The 20,049-nt window shown below is 35.6% G+C and overlaps 1 protein-coding gene across 2 annotated transcripts in view; it reads right to left on the bottom strand.

The window, feature by feature from the left end:
* Nucleotides 1–20,049, bottom strand: part of Itga1 (integrin subunit alpha 1) — a 159,076-nt gene that overhangs the window by 102,278 nt on the left and 36,749 nt on the right. For both annotated transcript variants that reach the window (XM_020178086.2, XM_074077506.1), the window contains exon 2: nt 1,390–1,507. In XM_020178086.2, coding sequence (XP_020033675.1) covers nt 1,390–1,507 — 118 coding nt within the window. The remainder of the gene's footprint in view (nt 1–1,389; nt 1,508–20,049) is intronic.

Genomic DNA, 20,049 nt, shown 5'->3' on the forward strand with positions numbered 1-20,049 from the left:
ATACTCAATAGAATACACCAAATAATAAAATACACCAAAAAGAAGAATAAAATATAAAATAAAAATGGAATTTCATAAAATACCTGAACAATATTAACTAGTATTTAAGAAGATGCTTCATTCTAAGTAAGTGGATTAAATCTCTAAATCATTTAATATTTTTATCTTTGAAATTTATATATTGATTAAAAATTAATAAAAATTAACTTTATGTGTTTATATAATAGTTAAGCTTTTTTTGAAAAACACATAATTGCTTCAACTTATTATTGTGATGCACAAAGGGAAGCCTGACCAGTTGATCCATGCACCATATTCCACCACAGGTAGAGTTCTCTGAAAATTGGTGCCTCATGTTTAAACAACTTTCACTTTACCTATTTAACCTTTAAAACTAGGCTGTGAATGTGGGAGGACAGTAAAAGATAGATGGAGAGAGTGAGAGTTCTCATCTGAGATATTTGTAAAAAGAGTCCAACAGTGAGCCCCTCCATAAATTCCAGTGTATACCTAGCACACAATATTCATACTTAGAAAATGGGAGAACTCAAATCCTTACTTTTGATAGTTTTTAGGGAATTGTCATCAAATTGATCAGTACTAAAATATAAAGGAAATAATATCAATATCTTTTCATTTGTGAAGTAGCTATTGTGGACTGATAGATCATTGTTTTCCTAGTAGATATGTCTCTTTTTGCTTAATGAGTTACTGGAAAAAGTGGCTTATTTAAATCATTAAAGTGAAGCAAGGTTTAACTAACTCTTGCTCATTTTTCCACAATTTACAATTTTAGAAAAACACATTTACTGCAATTATGTAGAATGAAAAGCAAAACAGCTCTACTATTTATTTTGTGTAATTTTCAAAACTTTAAATATGTATTAAAATCCTACCTAAAACAAACTTAGCCTTACTTAATAGGTTTAAAAGATATTAAGTAAGGTTCACTAAAAACATTAGACTAAACTCAGTACATCAGTAAAGTACCAAAAAATAAGCCCCCAATTACAGAATCCTATAGGCATTATCTCATCTGCTTCCCAGTCCTTCCTACTGATTTTCAGTCAAGTATTAAATTACTCTAACATGAGAACAATTAAGGAATTCTTGACAAAATAATATAATTATAGAATAATGACTGCTTTGGATAAGAATCCTCCTTGAGGTCCATTCAGGCTTCAAAAGAAATCACTAACTACATCCTCTAAATTTCAAGAAAGTTTTCTTCTTTTATTTTATGTCAATTTCAATTATCAAATGACTACACTTCATTTTCTAGCATAAATGACTCATCCTATTGAAGTTTCATTCAAAAAACATTCTGTAGCCACATAATATTTTCCATTCCCTTATAAAATAACTAAACAACAAAACCCACTGGCTTACCATTTTCCTTCTTCATTTTCATATTGTTGAACCGTATATCCAAACATGTCTTCCACTGGACCACTGAAACTCATGGAGTTCTTCACATCAACATTGAATGATACACAGAATCCTAGAACTTTAAGAGAAAACGAAGTCCAATTACACAAAGTTAACTAAGTTTCCACTGTGTTTTGAATTATGAAAGGCATTCTGAAGTTATGACTGAAAACTGTGATTTTATTTAAAAAAGACAATACAGACTCAAAAGACAAGAACCTCAAGGAAGCTCCTAATACAGACTCAAAAGACAAGAACCTCAAGGAAGCTCCTAATATTAACTGTGTTACTGAATGAAAATCAACATAATGACTTTAAAGAAAACAGTGTTAACATTCAAACAAATTACATTGAAATTTAGTACCTGTATCATTTCCAGAAATAAAAATGTCGATCGCATGGGAAAGAGTCACAGAAACTCAAAATGACTAATACAGTTACAGAGAGTTTCCCAATAGTTAGCCCTACAGCAAACCATGGGCATCAGTGATTACAAACAGCTTCATTTTCCCATTTCAACTACACAGGATGCAAGTAGTTACACTTAAGGCCTCATGGGAAAAAGTTTTCTTCCTTCCAAACTGAAAGGAAAACTGATCACCTCTGCTGAGATGGCTTCCTATATAGGCCTGAGTTGTGCTCTCCTTCCCTTCCTGAATCAAGGGGAGGAGGCAAGGAGTGTGAGGGGAGAGGGGGTGCGAGGGGTGGAAGCCTCCTTACAATGGTGGTGGTGGTGATAACCTCACAAGTTGCTATTAAGATGCAATTAGATGATGTACGATACATCTAGAAGTTCATGCAATGCCTGGCACATGACATATATATTCAACGGCAGTGAAGTCTCTTCAATTTCCTTGTAGTCCTAAAAAAGTGAGATTTTTCTACTTAGGGTGTTCCAGAGTCATACCCTAAAGTCTTTACCTGGTCCTGGTTTTTAAAATGTATTTGGAAAGTTCCAAACCATTCCCCTCCTATATGTAACTAAGAATTCTTCCCAAAGAGCACTGCCGTATAAAGTTACAGCACATCCTAAGGTATATTCAGCGGTGATTAAATTCAGTCTCCTTTGTCAGAACCAAATTCAGCTGCACATATTCAGTTTTAGAGATTCTCAGTTGGTTTAATCATTCTAATCTCTTAACCTTACTTACTATAAATTTTTCCAAAATTATACCTAATTCCAGACAGCTCTAATTTATATCCTTCGAGTTTTGGTAACAATAATAAGTGTTCATTTGCTGTACAGGATTCTAATGTAATTTAGAGAAAATGTGTTCTTCACGGAAACAAATAAGACAGATACTTTACATTTTATGGATCTATTTATAAAGTCTTCCTTGATCTCCCCTACATAGAAATAATCTAATTACTGCAACCTCTTTTTACTTTGTAAGAAATTTCTCACACAGATAACTATTAAATACTATCTATATTGTAGTTATCTGTGTGAGATTTTTTTTCCTAGATCAGAAAATTCTTAAAAGCAGGGACTGTCTTACTCATCATTTTTATCCCCTATCAAAATCTAGCATAGTTCCTTGTACACATACAGCAATAACACATTTTTAGTCTGAAAGATAACATGTTGAAGGAGGAAGTGTACCAGCTGTAGTTGGAGATGAAACTGGCAACTATTCCTTTCAGTGAAGGAAGACTTTTCAAATTAGACTTTCAAGGGGAGGGAGCGACAAGATTTGGCAGTAAGAAGAAAATGTGTACCCAGGATTTGGGAGGGTCTTTGTAAGTAGCAAGACACAGGACAGGACAAATATGGTTGCAAGATCATAAACAGATTCGTCTGGCTGGCATGAAGGAAGCAGAAAAAGAATGCATGGATAACACAGGTCCTTTTATGTACATTTCCTGTTCGTTCTTCAAAGGTGATGGAGAACAGCTGGTTACCATCTTCTGCGTAATAGTCTTTCATACACTGGAAGATCATTTTAAACACTCCTCATTCTCTATTTCAAGCTGAATAAAATGTGTTCTTACACTTTCCTCACAGTTTAGCTTTGTAATTTTTGAACAATTTCAAAAGACTCTTTTGATATGGGAAATGCACAAAGCTGTACTTTTATATCAGAGTATCTCAACTTTGGTACTACTGACATTTTGGGTCAAAAAGCTGTTATGAGGGCTAACCTGTGTTAAGGGTACCACCCATCCAATGCCAGTAGTCTCCATGAGTCCTCACTGTGATGATCAAAAGTATCTTTAGATACTGCCAAATTCCTCTGGGAGTCACAACTGCCCCTAACTGAAAACAACTATTTAACAGATAAATACTAAAACAGCATCGCCAATTATTTTGTTGAAGAAGGTAAATGGGCACCAACTATGGCGCATAGATCAGCAACATCTGCATCATCCAGAGGCTTGCAGATCTCAGGTCCTACCAACAGTTCCCTTCCCGAGTCAGCATATTATCCTAACAAGACTCCCAGAGGGATCTTACTCCTGTTAGGATTTAAGAAGCATAGGTCTATAACATGCTATTTCTTTTTCACAGTGTTGCTGCAGTATTTAAAAGTACTCACCAGGCTTTAGACAAGAGGGGGATAGATTTTCTTTACTCAGAGTCAATTTCACCCTCTTGAAAGATGTTTCTAGCACATCATCTTTAGAAATGCTCTCCCAGAGGCCATTTGTGGTACCCCTATGATATAACACCAAGAGCTTTTGGGTTCTTTTTTTGAGATTGTTTATTCTATACATTGTTGGAATGTCCTGGGATGTGTGTACTGCAATTTTTTTTTCACTTCCTCTCCTTAGAATTATACAGGCAGTTTGCCTGAAGTGATTGTAAATCAGTCTCTTTCATGTTTTCTGAGGCACCAAGAAGCCTGAAGTCCAGGACATGACAGAAAAAAAAAATAGTTTACATCTTGTTTTTTTGACTTAAAGGAGTGAGTAAACAGTAAAAGGAGCTTCTCATAACTTTTGGTTCAATGTTCATTTTGTTATATTTACTTTTCTTGGAACTTTGTGTACCAGAACTAAAGCAAAATCACACTTATTCTCCACCAAAGCAAAAAAACAAACCAAAACATACAAAACCAAACAAACGGGGCATAGAGAAAATATTGAAAATGATGGGAAATAAAACATAGACTACAATCCTAGGCATCAAAAGTAAATTCTGATTTCACATGTAGCACCATGATTCTCTTACTGATAATAACAACCGTATCATGTACTTATGTGTTATTCCTCATATGTTTCATCCCTTAAATAAATTTACCAACAGTTCTTCAATCAAATACTATTATCACCATTATGTGCATGAGGGAAAGCAGCTCAGGCAGGCCAAGAAATTTACCCACATTTCCAAGAATTACAAAAACTAAAACATTAATCATCATTCCCATCAATTCAGTATTTATATGTTGGCCCTAAGACTGAAAAGAGCTATTAAAAGATAATATGGAGATAGAAGAAAAATTCATGTAATGAATTAGAATTAGTTTATGAAATTCTATCTCCTCAGAGGCAAATTTGAGGAGGAGGCTATTATTCACTGGCAATGGGCTGGGAAAGATGTTAGCAATGAAGGGGAAGTTGAATAAGGGGAGAAGTCATGGCTACAGACCTCAGATCAAACTTGAGGGGCTTCACTGAACTATATACGCTTAGGTAGTAAAGAAATGAAAAGGCTTGCTCCTCTTCAAATATGGTCTCATGTCACATATGTAAGAAGGTGTTGAAAGGCACCCATTGTAAAATAAGTTATTTTGTGCAATTTCCTTTCTCTAGGATGAAATTTGATGTATAAGACACCTAAATGAGAGAAAGGGAGATGTAGCCTATAGTATGGGGTGTTTTCTGCTCACACACATTTTCATATAAATAATGGTATTGAGCTATTCAGTAACCTGTAGGGGTTAGGCAGGGCATAAGTTCACACTCTTTTTTTTGTATATTAGAAAACAGAAGCTCAAAGTGCTGACTGATTTGTCAAAGACTAGACTGCAGAGGCAGGATTTCAACACTGGCCTTCTGAGGTCAGATGGTAAATTTTCTCTAATTAGAACACTATCAAGATACTCATAATAATAAGAATAAAAATAACAGCCCAGCTCAAAACAACCATCAAATGACCTACAGGAACTCCCAGTGCTTTGCGAGAATTGCTTCGTAGTGTTTGAGAGTAGTACTGGCAGAAAACACTGAATGAAGGGGGAAGAATCTGAGCATCTCCAGAGGGTATAAACCATGCTGGAAGCCACACCTTTCTCCTCACATCTTTCAGTTCTAAAAAGAGTCACTGCAGCCTGCCTGTTTGTTACTTAAAGAAGAAAGTCTGTCCTTGATCAAGTAGCCCAGAAATCCTGCTCTAGTAAAAGCCAGATGGGACTATTTAATAGCTAATGGAATTCTCTATACCATAAATTCTGGGCCCCAGGCAAGACAGTATCAAATAAATGGTGACAAGGGAGATGCACTGAAATGTTCTTTGATAACTTAATACACATAATTATCTAATCCAGAAACAGGAGGAATCATACAATTAGCATTATTTTTAACCTAAAGAATAAAAAGATGACACACAAGATTAAGGTAGGAGAGAACAATAATTGCATTTTTACAGCGAATTAATGACTTTTAGAGTAAATTCCTTGATGGTATTGAAAGAAGATAATCTTTGGATATATATGAGCCAGCTACTCCACAATTGTAATCAAGTCTGTGCTCTGGATCTAATCCAGACCCTGGAAATTGCAGTCATGAAAAGATGATTTTCTTGCTTTCACAAAGCTTGCAGCCCAGCTAGAAAATACAGCAAGTGATCTAACTTCCATGAGCCTCAGTTGATCATATTTTAAATGAGCTTACAAATGCTTTCCAGAGTGCTATGAGAAATAAAAATTATGCATGTATCAATAAAGAATGCTGAAGAAACAATTTAATAGACTCCATAGGTAGAATCCAAAAAGTTAATTTACCATCTAGTAGTTGAGATTTCTTTCGCAAGACATGTTCCTTCATTCTGATGACTATTTCATCTTGAAAAGTGACATAGATGTGGTAGAGATGTGGTGTATCAATGGGGATGGGACTCTGAATTCACTGACTTGCTCCATAGCAAATTTCCTGAGTCTAAACTGAGCTATAAGGATGTATATACAGAAACTCTAAGATAAAGATGCCAGGCCTTCCATGTAGAACCAGCCATGCAGGAGAAGTGCAGATAACACTTGCTCTTACAGGTGGAGCCCTTGGATCTTCATCCCTGTCCCTCAGGATGTGGTGTACATTATGGTACCACTCAGGATCTGAGCCAGTAACCAGCTCAGTCTTCTCTCACTCTAATGACAATCTATTCACCTAAACCTGCTTTAAGAACTGTAAGTCTATTTCTTTTTTCCTTATTATTGTTGTGCTGGGTGGGGTACATTATGGCACTTACAAAGTTCTTACAGTATATCATACTTGAATTCATCCCCTCCACCATTCTCCTTTATCCCTCCCTCCCCCCATTCCTAGAATAGTTTCAACAGATATTCTTTTTCCTTTTACATACATGTGTACACAGTATTTGCACCATATTCACCCTCTGACACCCTTTCCCCACCTCCTCCTCCTCCCACCATTACCAACTCCCCCCAGGCAGGACCTGTTCCACCCTCCTGTTATCCAATTTTTTATGAGAAAAAAAAGAAGAAAAAAAATGACATTTTTGCTTGTTAGCCATACAGGGAGTTTCCTTCTAGCCCAATTCGGTTCATCTCCTCTATTTTTCTTCTACCTTAGTCCCTTTCTTATGGTAGTTTCAACCAGTTTAAACATTCTGTATTCATTCTTACATAGAAAGTACATCAACCATATTCACCTTCTTTTACCCTCCCCCTCTTGTATGTGACCTCTCCTCAGTGTGTCCTGATTGTCGTAGTATTTCTATATCTATATTGGGTCTAAATTCCACATCTGAGAGAAAACATGCAGCTTTTGGCCTTCTGAACCTGGCTAACTTCACTTAAGATGACGTTCTCCAGTTTTATCCATTTACCCGCAAATCACAAAATTTCATTCTTTGTTTCTGAGTAAAATTCCATTGTGTATAAATCCACATTTTCTTAATCCATTTGTCACTAGTGGGCATCTTGGCTGTTTCCATAGCTTGGCTATTGTGAATAGTGCCGCAATAAACATGGGTGTGCAGGTCAAGGACAAGGCAACCCTGCAGATCTTTCTATTGTATGCTGGCCATTCTAATTAAGGCATACCTGCACCACCAGAGAAAGAGCTCAGCTAGGGAGAGTGATCTTTATGTTGCACACTGCAGAGCCTCCTCTGCTTCCTACACCTGAGTACCGGCTTCTTCTGTGTTAACACCTACTGCTGCTCACCCCTGCTCTAATGCATATAAACTCCCAACGTGATATAAAGTCACTACAACTAGTAATGTGATATATTAGACATATTCTATAACTTCAAATTTACATGTTTTCTTTTTAGATCCAGAAAAAATATAATCGATTTTCAGGCACTCCATGGGGTTGAAAAAAAAAATACATATATATATAGTGGTACTAGAGTTTGAACTCAGTACCTTGAGTTTACTAGGCAAGCACTCAACATTTGAGCCATACCTCCAACCTTTTTTGCTTTAGTTATTTTTCCCATCTGCTTTGCTGGGGTTACAGGCACATCCCACCACACCAAGTTTATCTGTTGAGACAGGGTCTCTCTAACTTTTTTTTCAAGACTTGCCTTATTCCACAATCATCCTGTTCTCTGCCTCCCACGTAGCTAGGATTATGGGTGTGACCCACAATTCTCAGCCTAAGAAAAATATTTTAATTATAAGAGTTGGTAAAAGCTAAAAGTCTTTTTCCCTACCTTGTAAAATATAACAAAACATCTTTACCATAACAGTTATGTGGGCCTGAAGTTTATTTAATTACTCTTAATAGGCTAAGTGACTGGATCTCAATTTTGCTCTACACAGTTGACATATTGGTTAAAATTTGACTAAGAGTATAAATGGATCTGACCAAAAACAGTATATTACTATATCATTCTAGTTGATGTGAAATCTGAGATGATTATTTTTATAGCATTTCAGTCTTGAGAAGGAGTAGCTGAGCCCTCCAGTGGTAGAGATATGGGGAATTAAAGAATGATAATAAATTGTCATTGAGCCTTGACCACGACAGCATAACCCCAAATAAAGGAAATCTATCTTTGCTGTAAAAAAATGTTCAATTCAGTGTTTCCTTCAAACAAACAGAGCCTCTCCATTCAGTGATTAAAAAAAGAAAATCTCTCAATAAATATCACCAAAGTTCTTTCAAGAGAAATGATGTAATATGTCAGCAAGATATTTACCTCCGTCAGCAACGCTACAAATGCCAACTCAAATAAACCTCTCGGCAGTCAGGCGTTTCCCAGTCCATCCCCAAGCCCTGCTTTGTAACTCAGTTTGCCATAGTGAGTTGTTTTGACTTTTAGTTCTGAAGTCCTGCAGGCCCCCAGTTGTTAACAAATGGTACTTGAGGTGGAAATAGGTGCATACCGGTGCGTCCTTAGTGGGAAGGGGGAAAGGAAACACAATTCTGGGCATGTGCACGCCATAGGTATTTAATACATGCTTGTTAAGTGGAATAGGATAGAATAAATAGAAAAAAATAAGTGTTTTCTTTAGTATAGAGCTCATTCTGGCTATCTGAACATGTCCCCTTTCATAAGTGCTATCCAGAACACCAATTCCATCAGAATGTTTCCCAAACATCCTTTGTTAAAAATTCCCCTTGGCAACTTTCCTTCATAAAATCACTCTTATATTCTGCTTCTTTTCCTTTGTAGTTTCTACAGACGTGGTCATCGCCCTTTTCATCCCACCACAAATAGTTGCCAGCTTTGCCAGCTCTTGTCGGGCTGTTTCTCCTCTTGATCTCAGAAACTCTGAAAGAGTCTCAGAACCCAAACCCTTCCACTCTGTCTGCATCTTCTGAATCTGTGTTTTACAAGATAAAAAGCTGCAGACCCTCAGGAGTCTCTGGATCCCGCTGTGGAACACAGATCATGTGTTTGTGCAGCCAACGTGAGCACAAGACTGTTCTCCAGCTGCCCCGGCATCCTGAGAGCTGAACTCATTATTTCTGTGGCGGCAGGGCTTCTGGAGAAGCAAATTTCACTTCGGAACAAAGCAGAGTGGCATCCTAGTCAAGAATTTTGCACAGTCTTTGGATATAGAAGCACCTGAATAACAGTTAATACCCTTGTTGGTGGAATTTTTTCAATGAATTTTATTAACTTACACTTATATATCATTTTCTCAGAGACATATAAAAAAGACATTGATAGTCTTTTTATTTCTAGAAGTTTCTCTATATCAGTTTTAGTTCAAATGCAGCCATTATCTATTATTGAGTACAGTTCTGAATTTTTCTTTGCACAGCTACTGTCACTAGTGGAAATTTAAGGCAGAAATAGAACCAGGAGATAGGATGAATTTAAAAGAAGCTAGATGTACACTAGAGGGCCAGGTGAGTAAGGGTACCCTATCTCTGGTTATTTCAGAGCAATGTTTTGATTAAATTACAGAGTGAATACTCTGACCAATTCTCTTCAGAACATGTTCACTAATGAGGATTTTGACATTGACAGTCTTAAAGCTGTTTTTGTTAGCTTTAAAACAAGGACTTCTGATGGTTTGGAAAGCTAAGAGAAAGTATGCACCATAAAATAAACTATTTTCAATTTACCTGGTGTCCTTAACTGGCAACTTCAAGTTCTAGACACTAAAAGATTCCATTATTGATTCTCCTAATCAATTAATAAGGTATTTTTTTGGATGACTTTGGACTTTGAAAGCCATGCCCATGTCCAAATGTATGGGTTAACGGGAGACACAGTTTCAAAATACTTTCATTCTTTCATGGGGATCAGGGAGTTAACCTGCTTCTTTTCTGCTTATTTATATTTTTAATAACCCCAATGAAATTAGGAAATTGAAAATTGTTTCTTTAACCTTGTATACTACCTCTTTGCTTTCCTGACCCAGGAAACTCCCTGTTATATTTATTAATAAAAACTACCTGGGGGGAGGGGAAAAAAAGAAAAAAAAAACTACTGGTTCACAGATCTCTTTGAGAAGAAACTCCATGTAAATTAATAAAAATCACTGAAAAGAACGTGCCAATAAAGGTACACCTTTTAATTCAAACCATCTTTTCTAAGGCACCCATGGTAAGTGGAATGCACATGGTAAGTAGGTAAGGTTTGACCTTGTGAATGAACCACTGGCATCTTTAAAATGTGCTGGAAAAAATATAATCTAGTTACCTCATATCTGAATAATATAAGAACAGCCAAAACCACTTTCTCCTTCCTCAATGTACAACTTGGAGATTGGAACCAAAATTGAGTAAAAACACACTTGGGTATAATGAAAAATGAAAGTATAAATGAATAGAAAAGACTAAGTATGAATTTTCAAACACACTTATCACCTCAAAGCATTTATTTAGATTATTGAAATTTGAGAAACACAAGCTAAACAGCTTTTTAAAAAAATGATCATTCTTATTGCCATATCATTTATAATATATAGCATATATTCATCATTTAGAAAAATGCCAACATGTAAAAATATCAACTAAGTTGTTATTATTTAGATTGGAAAATAATTGCTGACCTCTTAAGTCAACTACAGAACTCTTTCAAAGCAGGAGTATGCCTAGACTTCGAATAATTGTTTTAGGTCTGGTGGAGTGACTCAAGTGGTACAGTGCCTGCTTACCAAGCATGATGTCCTAAGTTCAAACCCCAGTAGCACCCAAAAAAGAAAAAAAAACTTTAAATCTGTATGTAAGGTTTTAGGGACACAACCAGCACATAAAATAAGGTCTATCTATATTTTATTTTGCCATGGACCTCCAAAAGGATATCAAATTTCACTTGCTTTAACTTCTCATTGTTTTTTATTTGCCTTACTACTTAGAAGCAGCAGGCAAAGTACACAGAATTGTAATGTCCTTTTTTTCATGGAGTGCAGTTATCTAAATACTTTCTAGTTCAGCTCACATGATCAGTCATTAGCATTAAAAAATTCACTTTAATTTCTTGAAGCTACCTAACACAATGAAATGCTGTGCAAACGCTGATAGTATACTCCAACCAAAAGCAACATCTACAAGTAAATGATTATTTATCTTAGAGTTTCCTAGTAGCTTAAACTAGGAATTTCATATTCCAGATATTTCATATTCCAGGTATTAAGAGATCCAATTATTGATTCTCCTGGACCATTTTTTTCCTGATGGCTCAGTGCTGCCCCTCATAATAATCTGCCACTTAAACAAAAATGACTGCATAATTTTTCTTCTGTCCTAGCTACTTATTATAGTAATTTTCCATTATATCATTTTCTGCCAAACATTTTCTTCATTCAAAAACTTTTTTGGTGCCTCTGCTCAGCTTCAAACTTGTCCAGTGCATCAAGAGGAAATAATGTAGGCCAAATAAGTATAATTTGTTATTCACCTGAAAACATTTGGAAAATAAATCAGAAAGTATTTTAAAGGACATCACGGTCTGTTTATGGGAAATGAAGGAAAGTCTCAGTAGTCTGGAATGCTGAAGTATTTCAGAAGGCAAGGGTCAGTAGAATGCTTGTTTTCTTTCCAGAGGGAAGACATAACTTTTTGATGCTTTCTTTTCTGTTTTGGGATAGCTCTAAATCATGTTGTTTTAGCAATAATTTGTTGCTAAGACCGTGATGATCTTTTAACACTTAAAACATTAGTTGAGCAGTAACATCGTTGGAGCCAAACTTTATTCCTATCTGGTAGCATCATCTTTTACATTCTTTCCACTAGAGTATCTTGAAATGGAAGTAAATACAGATGTTTCAGTCAATATTCCCAAGAACTGCAGCCAATATTTCCCTTAAATGGAAGCATTTTGATGCTTAGAATCACTACATTAGATACTAAGTACTTGTTATACTTAAGGATCTTAATTCAAGGTAGAATGTATTTCTAAAGTGGAGGAAGGAGAATAGGGCCAAAAAGGAGATAAAAATTTGGCTTTAAATTTATGTTTTAGAGGGAAATGCTTGCTTCTCAGTCCTGATGTTTCCTTCCATGTGGAGATTGTTTCACTAGGTGTGACACTCTGGTCTATTTCTATTCCTTTCACACTTAACTGAATGGTAAGTCTAGAAAGAGAAGCTAAGCTGCCTGAGCAGTCCAGTCTTCTCTTACTTATTTTCTCTTAGAAGTGAGCCTGGCTGCAGAGAGAAAATGCTTTCCTTTGTTCCCCTAGAGTCAGCTCTCAGCTGGTGCTGGAGGTTAAGGCAGCCTAGTCGGGAGTGCAATAGAAACTTCACTTAGTAGCTGTGCATTTCCCTGTTGGTTCTGACCCCATATGAGGAAAAGATTTGTTCATTATTGGGCTTTCTAATAAATCCTAATGAGGTCTTATTTATTATGAAAAACAAACAGTTATAGGAGAATATTTACACAAAGCTGAGTAGTGGGCTCACTGATGTTTGTTACATTGTTCCTCATAATTTTCTTGTTTTCATGATAAAAATGCTTTTAAATTTTCTCTGTATGATTGTCAAGTATGTTTGATGATGTGTCAAGGTGATGCTTCTCTAATACTTTTAAATTTCATTAAAATTTTCCATTTTCTAAATAATGTTTTTGACAATGAAATCAGAACACAGTATCATTCTTGTTAGAGAGACAAAGAGACAAAACCAAAAAACTTGAGTAGATGTTCTCTATTATCTTTTTCCATTTCCTATTATCTACAACAATACTTTTAGCCACATTGAGAACAAAGGAAGGCGGCAATGGAAGAAGATAGAAAGAGCCATAATTAGGAAAAGGGGGGCCATGATGACTTGAGTTAGGCAAAGTGAACAACAGACTGGTGGAAATCTGGCCATGAGTAGGTTTTTATGGGAGTTGTTACATCACATCCAATTCTGATATACACCACTGAGGGTCAACCAATAAGGGCAAAAAAGGCCAAAGATGTTAGAAATTGAACATCTAATTAAACCTAACTATTAGCCACATCTGTTTCCTTAAACAAATGTATTGTCCCCAGAATATTCTGATTGCTAGAATTTTCACTAGTTCTTCTTTCCATAATTCCATCAGTACTTGATCCATGGTCATTTTTTATTTCATATACTAGTTCTGTGCTATTTAGTCTGGACAGAACATTGATTCTTCAGAGGACTGCATACAATCCAAACCATCAAACTGGCTGTTACATTAAGAATAAACTTTAAATTCAGGAACCCAAATATCCTTACTCTGAGGAAAGCTTAAAAAGAAAGAGGCAAGTCAGTGCTTACTAATCCTTTCTGACTTTCAGCTGAACACCTCTATTTCATGAACACTAGGCAATCAGGGAAGTTGCAAAAGAAATATATCATCACCCAATTTAGGATTTCCCAACATGCTAAAAGTAGATTAAACATCTATTTCCAAGAATATAAAGAAAATATAAACATAGAAAGATGGAAGAAGGAAGAAATGCCAAGAAGCTTCTACAATTATTAGCAAGGTTCATCAGAATATAGAAACATTTATGTAGACAAATGAGAATACTTATTGGATAATTTTTCTCAAACATTGTAATTTTACCAATCTTTCTGACTGACCACAATCACTTCCCACCCTTCTATGCATTCTCTCAACTCTTTGCCCTTAAACTATTATTTGGATCTTTAAAGGGGCATAAATAACGTAACAGAACCAGTAACAACCACACCTTGTAACATTAATGGAAACTAATACATTTCCTCAGAAGGAGTTCTCGTATTAAAACACACACACACACACACACACACACATATGCACACACATAAGGCTGTCTATGAATTCATCAATTTATCTTCCTTTCTCTTGCCAAATGTGTATTTTTAAAAAGACATATCTGATTATAATAATGTCTTACTCTTGGATAGCTCTGCAGAGCCCAATAAATGCTGTCTTACTCCCTAAATAGGATTTTAGTCCTATTAAAATGATGCCTGGGACTGGGAACATGACTCAAGTGGAAGAGTACCTGCTTAGCAAGCTCAAGGCCCTAAGCTCAAACCCCAGTACTCCAATAAAATAAAATAAAATAAAAATAAATGAGGCCTCATTCCACATTTCCAATCTTATTGTAACTTCTAGCTAAGAAAGTCAAGTTATGGTCATCATTTAATATTTTCACTTCCTTGAAACATTTTATATTCTTATCTTGAAGCAGGATGGATTGATGAGGAGACAGGGAAATTATGTTATTTTATAGATATTTAAAGGACAAGACTCAGAACTCCTAGACAATAGAGTTCTGTTATAGACAACATTGGATTTCCTCAAAATTCATATGTTGAAGCCCTAACTCTCATTGTTACTGAATTTATAAATAGTCTTTGGGGAGGAAATAAAGGTTGAATGAAGTCATAAAGGTTGTTCCTTAATCCAATAGCACTTGTGTACTTACAGGAAGGGAAAGAGGAGATACTACCTCCCCAATGCCACCCAAGAGAAGAGGTCATGTGAAGACATAAGGAGAAGATGGCCATTTACAACTCAGGATGAGAAGTGTATTAGAAACCAACCCGAGGGCACCTTGACCATGGACTTCTAGCTTCAAGAACAGTGAGATAATAAATTTCTGTTGTTTAAGCTACCTGCCCTGTGCTATTCTGCTACAGCAACCCAAGCAAGACCAATAACAGCTACCAAGTTGGAGTATGAAGTAAACTCAAATGGAAGAGATGTGTTTGTTGCATGTTGGAACAGAAAGACAGAAGTACCATGGGATAATGATAACAGAGTCACTATACTGACCCCGAATTACCTTCACAGGTACTTCTTTCTTATTACATGTTACTCTACATTGCTTTATGTTGCTTCAGTTTCTCAACGTCATAATTTTGTTAGTTTCAGGGAAACCTAACTGTAAGGGACTCATTTATATACAAGTTCAATAAAATTTGTTGAATGAATATAGAATGTATAATAAGAACAATATTTTTAAAGGTATTAAAATTACTATCTCATGGATATCTGCAATTCTATATGACCTTACCTATTCATTGCTTGCTTTTTTTTTCTTTTCTGTCTTCAATGGGACATCTCAACAAAATTTAGCTAGCATACTTCCTTTTCAGGCAGCCAAATCACAGACTTATGTTTCATTTTAATTAATTAAATGCAACATTTCTCAGAACAAGTTCAACTTTCTTTAAAAATATTATTCCTAAATAGAATCTTGCAACAAAATAACCTTGCTCTAAACTATAACTTTACAATTGCATAAAGGAAAAGACCCTCAATGTCCATAAAAATAGCCTAGAATTAATTGACATTGAATAAGATTTCAGAATATTCTTAACTCTAGCAAAAGCAAGGTAGAAAATCAGATGGATTTTAAATTTAAGAGAAGAGGGAATTTCTGAGATATGCATGTTTTCTAGGAAACATTTTTCTGGAAAACATATTGTCATATGCTTTATGGAGAGCCCACAACACATCACATATTATGAGGGCTATTAAAAGATTTGTAGAGGTATAGAAAGAGTAACTCTGATAAAAATGCATAGATAATTAAGTGACATTGGATTTGAATGTACTTTTTCAGAATCCTGAGGGTTCTACATAGTAGTGCATACTAATGAAGAACATTTTATTGTCTTTTCAAAGATGTCATTTTCTGTCTATTGATATTACACACTGGTGACCAATTTCACAGTTTTTGAAGACTTATCAGAAAGAAACAAAAAGGGGCTGGAGACATCGCTGCAGTGGTAAGGCACCTGACTAGCAAATGTGAGGCCCTGAGTTCAAATCCAGGAACTGCCAACAACAAAAAGTTAAAAAGAAACAAAACCTTACCACCCTCCAAAAAAAAAGCAAGAAAAACCAAACCCTTTTAAGAGAAATGGTATCAGAAAAAATTAGATGTGTGCGGACTTACATATTTCTATAATAACAACAAGAATATTCTCAATACTTAGAATATCTGTCAGCATATAAATATATGTCCAGGTTTCTAGTGATAGTGTTTATTCTCCAGTCTAACACAGTGTGTAGGATATTTAGCTATATATCGTAATTCCTTCAAGAGAAATCCACTTGTCTGACCATAGGTATAATTAACTACTGAGGCCAGAATTAATTATACCTTCTAATATTTGACTGATTTGGTGATCAATCATAGAATCTTGTCTTTGGAAGTTACAACATACCTCACCTATTGTTTACTTTGGTCCTCGCATGTCATTAAATCTAGCAACTACCTTCTTTTGGCATCTATCCTACTCCAACCAAGGGTTTCACAAACTGTGGTCATGTTTTTCTTCTCTTTTTTTTTGTGGTACTGGGGTTTGAATTCAAGGCCTATACCTTGAGCCATTCCACCAGCTGTGTTTTGTTGTGTTTGTGTGCGTGTGTGTGTTGGGTTTTTTCAAGATAGGGTCTCACAAACTATTTGCCCAGGCTGGCTTAGAACTGCAATTCTCCTTGATCTCCTCCTTGATATTCTTCCTGAGTAGCTAGGGTTACAGACATGAGCCACCGGTGCCCAGCTGTGGCCGTTTTTTTAAGTGACTTTACCAGCCAGCCTATAGCTGATGGGTGCAAGAATAAGCATAGGATCTCAAAAGAGCTATGTGGTTTCCAACCTTTCCCACTGTTGATTAATTCTAGGGGACCAATCAGACCTCTGAACTCTGTGATGTCAGATTGGTGCCTTGGCATAGGGTCCTGTTCCTGTAACAGGAGGCCACTTTCCTCCCAGTCTATAAGTCTGGGAGTGAGAAATCAGAAAGTGATTTCTGCCAGGATGCAAGTTTATAGTGTAAGTGTGTGAGAGAACTGAGATGACTTAGTCCAAAATGAGACTCCAGCCTGCTTTGTGTCTCAATTATGGCTGGGGGAGAATGGGGAAAAACAATGAGGAGGAGGCTAAGAAAAACAGAGAGCTACAATTGGACTCTACATTGCCTTCTTATCTCTTTTCCCCCAAAACTATTAGAAAGTTATAAAGAACAAAGAGAAAGAAACAAGGAGAGACTGGGTCTCCTCTGTATGTAGTTAACAAGTATGCAAATAAATATATGTGTGACTATATTATGAATAGTCAACAAACATCAATAAAAGTCTACTATATAAAGAGAGCTAAAAGAGCTATGAGAGATTAAAAGGTGAAATAAACATCAGTCCTGACCTCCAAGAATTTGTAGTCACTTGTGAGACATAAGACATATCAAATAACTAATCTATATGGTTAAAAAAAAGAAAAAAAAAATCTCAGCAGTCCTAAGTGATTGCTGTATTGTGACTATTGGCATTGTGATGACAAGTGTATGACTCTTGACAATTCTAGATTGTTTTTTCTTTTCTTTTTAACCATTGAAAAGGTTTGTGCTATCTAATACAGTGTTGGGAATAGCTATCTTGAGATTTAGCTTGGGTGATCCTCTAGTATTATGAAAACATGTGATCTCTTGTAGATGAATAGGCAAGCAATTAAATATGTAAAACAGCTCCTGAGGGGACTTTACATTTCAGGTTGCAAATTGTTCTCATAATTTTATGTATATTTTAGAAGCACCACCAGAGAGTAAAAATAAAGCAGAGTAGAAACAAGACACAGAACTCACTGACTTTCATGGTAGGTCAGATTTAATGTTGAAGTCTGTCATTATGCACACAAGAATAATTCATTTAAATATGATCAAAAGGACAAGACTGTGGTGATATCATCAAAGGATAATTACAGTTTTGTGTCAGGATGGTCTTATTAAGAAGGCAGAGCCAGATGAGGCAACAGCTCATCCACAAACTGACTTCCCAGTCTGGCATTTAGAATGAAAGAAACCAGGGCAGTGACTCTGCTTTATATCAGTTATTTCATAGACCAACCTCATAGAATTTTCCTTCATATCGTCAGTGCCATTACTATTTCATATTATGATCAAAGATTTGGCAACACGATTTAGATGAACACTTTATAAATACTTGGCCTTTTGCTACTTTAAAAGGATAAAAAGACCTTTGTGAAAAATTTTAAAAATTGAACTCCCTTAACTTTTAACCTTTTACCAACAAGTAATGCCTTTCTGGATGAATTCCAACTAATTTATAAATAACTATTAAGTTACTTTTTAAACAAAATACCTGTCAACTAAAGCAAGGGTTTTTTTGTTTTTTTTTTTAAGAAGGTACACTCCCGGGTGAAATAATTAGAACTTGTATAAAACCTTCGTGCAGTCTCACATATGAAACTTCCAACATTTATCTTTGAAAACATGTATTACAGTGGGGAAAATGTGAGAGTGTGGTGAATCAAAGTCCGTCAGCTATTTCTTGAAAGCATTATCCAAAAAGAAAGTTTCCAGAATAGCACTAGGGTCCAGAAAGTCGACTTCTAAGCTTTTAGACTTCTGAATAAGGCCTTTGTACATATTCTTGAATTTGTGTTCTCATACTGAAACTGCTTTTCAAAGAGCTACTATACCCTGCCAGAATATTTACATTTAGGATCTTAAATAATGTTTAAGGTACTAAATCACAATTCTTAGTTAGAAAGTATTACTTCATTCACATATTTATTTAACTGTATGCAATGAGATCCCCACAAAGTCGGTCAAAAGCTGTATGTCATATTAAACTATAAAGGTGCTAGGTATAATATTCAGTACTAGGTATAGTATTCTCTTCATGACCCCAATGCTCTGTCAGCTGAAAGCAAGATGTAAGGAGGGACTGCAATGTTCAAAATACCCAAATCCCAGCATTAGCAATGATTTAAGGACAAACACAAAAATGACTGTACCACTAACAGCAGTGTGAACACAAACATATACATGCCCTCTCAACATTTAAATAGAACGCTCTGTCTTTGGAAATATCAAGAAACAGGCTGTCAAGTGTCTCAGAAGCTACTCTGAATATGTATGAGTACAGAAATATCATTAGCTTTTTCTCAAAAATGAAAAAGAAAAACATAAAATATTCTGTGAAAATCTTATTTTAAAAGTTTCTTTTGAGAATCAGAATTAGTGGAGACATTTTTCAAAAATTGATTAAGATTTCTCCTTTTTAGGGTGAGCATAAGGTAAATTTGTCTATTATCTATAGATCTTTCAATTCAGAAACTGAGATTACCACATTTCTATTCCTTATAATCATTTTACTAAAATCAAAACATATTTTCAGTGTAGTGAACTGAACTTTGCTAGCTCAAAATTTGAGCTACAGATACCCCTGGTATCTGTAACTTAATTTTATGTAATTAATTTAGGGATCTGAGATCATCTTGAACCTAACATTCAATGGCTAGTATCTTCATGAGAGAAAGACTTGATAAACCTATACACAGAAATACAAAAGAAGTTCATTAAAAGACAGAGGTAGGGATTAGTATGTGTCCACAAGCCATGGAATGCCAAGGAATGTGAGGAGCCACCAGAAAGCAGAAAAGGCAGGGAAGTCCTCAGAGGGAAAATGGCCCTGCCCTCAAATCTGGACTTCTGGCCTCCAGATTTGTGACAGAATTAATTTCTGTTGTGTTAAACCACTATGCAGTCCCAGGAAAGAAATACATTTATACATGTGACCTCCTCAGGTTTGACATATATAATGCCTTGTACAC

The sequence above is a fragment of the Castor canadensis genome, chromosome 6 (genome assembly GCF_047511655.1).
Source record: "Castor canadensis chromosome 6, mCasCan1.hap1v2, whole genome shotgun sequence".
Taxonomy (NCBI): Eukaryota; Metazoa; Chordata; class Mammalia; order Rodentia; family Castoridae; genus Castor; species Castor canadensis.